The 5000-nt window shown below is 43.0% G+C and overlaps 1 protein-coding gene across 1 annotated transcript; it reads left to right on the forward strand.

The window, feature by feature from the left end:
• Positions 1-1665: 1665 nt before the first annotated feature.
• On the forward strand, positions 1666-4942 carry LOC310772225 (putative transmembrane protein 244; the record flags this gene model as incomplete). Its single annotated transcript, XM_083664648.1, has 4 exons — positions 1666-1755; positions 3950-4035; positions 4371-4447; positions 4817-4942. Coding segments are annotated over 4 exons (379 nt in total), but the record flags the coding sequence as incomplete, so codon positions are not given.
• Between the last annotated feature and the right edge of the window lie 58 nt (positions 4943-5000).

Genomic DNA, 5000 nt, shown 5'->3' on the forward strand with positions numbered 1-5000 from the left:
TTTGCATGGAATGGTCAGTCCTGCACTTGAATGTTTTTTTTTCTTTTATGTCCATAGCAAACACTGCAACAGGAAGTGAGCGGGGGTTCAATTTAGAATGTTTTTGTTGTCAAGTTAAAACCGTCTATATGCCACGTCTCAAAATAGAGGTAATTGCTACAATATATGAAAACAACACAAGTATAGAAAAACTATACACCCTCAAAATACATGTAACGGTTGTGTTGTAGAATAGAATTTGTATCGACGTCATTCTTCTCCCGCATTAGAAAACCAGTTGTGACATCAAAATAAAAAAGTTGTCTCACATAAATGTATTCAGCCATTACATACGTCTTTGCAAGCAGAAGACTTCCATTTGCACAGAGACTGGCTTCCCTGGAAAAGCGTGCTGGTTTCCAGCTCAGGAGCTCCGTACAGAATGACACACAGTCAAAGGTTTTATACGGTATTCTGACATATCTCACATAGTATTCTCACATAATCTCACATCTCTTCACAAGCTATGTGTTGAGCAGCTCACAGAAGCAGGGACAGGGAGTTGAGGGGAGAGGAGAGGAGAGGGGGGCTGTAGCCAAGACAGGAGTCCAGCAAGGCCACGTCTCTGAGTGATCTTGCCACTGTCCTCTGCTCAGGGCCAGAATGACCATAAGCTGTCTGTTTATGTGGAATGGAATTTAAGAATGGAATGAAATATGTGTCACTATGTGAACCTGCGTCTGCATCTGTCATGGCGCCCTGCAAGCACAGTGTGAGATAGACAGAGCTGCTAATGTGCCTCAGAGGTTCTCTGAGCATGGCGTCTGTATTTGCCTTTTCTGTCTATGTGACATGCATTTATGATTCATACCAATAACTATGTGTATAATGCAAGTATAGAGTATTGATTATGAAATGAGACTATGGAACTGAAATGTTCTACAACAGGTTGTGTTTATTACAAACTGTCTTTTATTTTTTGTAAAAGGAGCTCAGTCTCAGTCAGTCAGTTTCAGTGTGAAAAATGCCCTCAAGCGCATGCTCCGATCTCATGCTTTGGTCTTTATTTTAGGGATGCACCGATATGAAAATTTTGGCCAATGCCGATAACCGATATTAACATTGCTGTTATGGCCGATAACCGATATTTACCGATGTCGATATGATCTGTATAAAACCACATTTTTATGATCATCATATTTTGTACATACTGAAAACACATGTTAACACTGAATTTGAAAAAGTTATGCATTTCTTTATTTGCAAAGCCTTTGGAAAAGCCCATACATCATAGATTTACTGCATTATTTCATATCAATGTGAAGAATTTGGCTGATAACCGATATTAACATTGCAACATCTGACCGATACCGATATGACCGATATGTTAAAAAATGACTAACATCGGCCGATACCGATATGATTGCCAATATATCGTGCATCCCTACTTTGTTTATTAACATGTTTATTCTCTCTCTCTCTCTTTCTTTCTCTTTCGCACACGCCTGTGTGTATTATACCCTTTACCTGCATATTTATCCCCTTGGGGATTTACTCAGTCTTGTTATCCCATAGTAATCTCATTCCCTCTAATCCCGGCCGGCCCTCCCCCAGTGTGCACACACACACACACACACACACACACACACACACACACACACTCTCTCATTTAGACAACAGCCATTCATGTTGTTGGACTACTGTTGTCGGTGTCTTGGATTCACGCTTATAAAACGTCATCATGGACCCTTCCCCTCCACACCCAGTGACACCTGGGTAAGAACACTGTAGCATGTAGACAAACGTGCTAGAATAGACAAGACGGTTCTGCAAAGGATCGTCTCTGAACTTATGGTGGCTCGGTGCTGCAGACTGAGCTACAGCTGTAAGGTGTTTACCACATGAAATATATATATATATGTATGTCTACTGTATGGCATGAGCAAACACAAGTATACTAGTTTATGACAGTTTCATGTCAGCTTTATTGATAGTACAGATTTATAGAGAGACCGCAAAGAGCTCACAACGTCAACCGTCCTCAAGGCATGCATGGTATTCTATTCATAGCATCTTAACCCACTGAGCCACCTGGACACTTTACAGTGAGTAGACTTTGAGATCAAGTAGAACCTTATTGTGACCGCTCCCATATTTTATAGGTTTTATTATGGTGTTTTGACTGAGGCAGTCGTCAGGCAAGCTGGTCCCAGGTCTGTGAAATATTTTGTACGTGATGTGGAAGACGATAGCAAACAAACCAGGAAGATATATCTAAGGCGTTTAGCTGTCGCTGAGAGTATTAGCATGAGATCAGCTGTTCCCCTTTCAGACACGCCCACATCTCATGGCTGTCTGATGAGGGGGGGGGGGGGGGGGGGGGGGGTTCCAATGTGGGTCTTCTTCATCCTTCGGCATGGCAAGATCATATGTGGCCTACAAAACATACATACATACATGCATACATACATACATACATACATACATAAATAAAATACAATACATTATATTAAGAAAGACACATTCGGTGTCCGTGTAAATAGCCTCAGCATACAAGGGTGAACAGTTTTGATTCCTCCTATTTTCCTCCACTCTCTGACTACCATTCACCTCCCCCAGGAAGTGACTTGAAGGTGACGAGGGGAAGGAGGTGAGAAGAGGCAAAATAAATAAAAAATTTGATGTCAACTAGTGATGCTGACTTTAATATGTCAACTCCTCTATATGGAACTTGAATCAATATAATGAGAAACCCTGGCATCAACTCGAGCGCACTTTGATTTTAAAAAGTTAATATTTCAATGACTAGACAGCATTTTATATGGTCCAATTATCTCACCTCTGAAAATACAGCATAAGGAAGGTGTCACTGTTTATATGTTTAGCTTTATAGTCTCATCATCATCATCGCACATCTGTTATTGCTGTAGCTCTTTTGTTGGAGGGAGACTGCAGGCAGCAGATGGTCAATAACAGACGGAAAGGCGTTGCATTTCATCTGCCCATTGATTTTGGAGTCTTTGCTCATGAGGAGAATTGATTTTGCGATATCATTTTCAGCTTCCGCTGCAGTCAAAGGAAATAACAATGAGCAGTATGTTACAGTATACAATCACAATATTTAGTTTATTACAAATCACCAAGAAGCAAAGATTATTATCGCTCCATGGCTCAAGAATGATCATATCGTACCAAGAGCTGTCTGGTGGCTCCCAGTCCAAACAGTTGAAATTGCAGCAGGAACTTCCATTTCTCTGCCAGGCAGGGGAGAGAAGAGAATTAAGGTACTGGAAGGAGAGAGATAAGCTGTTTTTCATACCCTGCATTCTGTTTATTGAGTTGCAAATGTCTATTCAATTTTTTATTAGGAAAACTGCTTTTGACAGGACAATGGAGGCTTGCTTATCAAGAGGCAGCTGCCCAAGCAAGTATAGCCTGTGTAGGTCAATGATGCTGTCACTGCTTAGACCAGGGGTGTCCAAACTTTTTTGAATGGGGGCCAGATTAGATCATGTGAAAATGCCGGGGGGGTCAGGTGCTCGCATCATATGGGTTATAAATAAAATAAAATAAAAAACCACGTACAAATGTACTCTTTAAAGATTTTGTTTACCATCTGAAAACATTAGTTCTGCATGTGCTGTTCCTACTTGGTGCTTGTACCAAATGTATAATATAGTGCTGTCATCGTTAGGCGAAGGGAAAAAATGCAAATTGAACTTGCAATTGATTAACCAATACAGTGTGGAGGGCCACATATAGTATATTTTGAGAGACGCCTGGCTTAGACGATGCAGTCATGGTAGGTTTAGGTTGGAATGAAAGTGGCTGAAGGATCCAAATGACTATTTTATGAGGAATGAAAGCCATCCATCATACTTGCAGGCTCACTCTTCTGTGGGGATGGTGTTCTGTCTGACAGCATCGCTCAGCAGGTACAACCGTATCATTTCCTCTTTCTTCTCCTCAGGTCGTCCTCCAGAATCTGTTGATGTGTATGGTGGTCTTCTACTCTGTCTATTACATCGCCATCAGTCTCTGCATTGGACTGCTCAGGTACACACACACACACACACACACACACACACACACACACACACACACACACACACACACACACACACACACACACACACACACACACACACACACACACACACACACACACACACACACACACACACACACACACACACACACACACACACACACACACAGGCCCCCTGGGCTACCGTTGCATGAAATCAGATATGCCTTGAGATGTTTTCTCATCATGTCTGTGTATATGTGTGTGTGTGTGTGTGTGTGTGTGTATGTGTGTGTGTGTGCGCGTGTGTGTGTGCGCGTGTGTGCGTATGTGTGTGTGTGTGTGTTGGGGGGGCGGGGTCTAGGGTTCCTGAGATTGACAGCTTGTTGGCTCCATTTGACTACACAACACAACCATCATGGCAGAACCCCAAATATCTGGGTGAGCAGTGCCTGCCTGTCTGTCTGTCTGTCTGCCTGTCTGTCTGCCTGTCTGTCTGCCTGTCTGCCTGCCTGTCTGTCTGTCTGCCTGCCTGTCTGTCTGTCTGTCTGTCTGCCTGTCTGTCTGCCTGTCTGTCTGTCTGCCTGTCTGTCTGTCTGTCTGCCTGTCTGTGGTTGCTGCGATTGTGCTTCGCAGAGCCAAAAATGGCACAGTTGGCGTCATATCTTCTAGCGTTAGAGGTGACTAATGTGTGATGAGGGAGACAAGAGATAACTGTCTGCAAAGGAAAACATCATTGATATTGGCTTTTTTCTCTCTCTCTCTCTCTCTCTCTCTCTCTCTCTCTCTCTCTCTCTCTCTCTCTCTCAGTCAGTGTCATTTCCACAGAAGTCACCTATGTTTTGGGAGGCCTGATATTCGCCTGGATTGTGGAGGAGTGGGTGTGGGACTACGCCATTACTGTCACACTGCTGCATATAGCAATGACTGTAGCAGGTAACACACACACACACACACACACACACACACACACACAAATGAACTGACGGAGGAA

Source organism: Poromitra crassiceps, assembly GCF_964638095.1.
Source record: "Poromitra crassiceps genome assembly, contig: HAP1_SCAFFOLD_2432, whole genome shotgun sequence".
Taxonomy (NCBI): Eukaryota; Metazoa; Chordata; class Actinopteri; order Beryciformes; family Melamphaidae; genus Poromitra; species Poromitra crassiceps.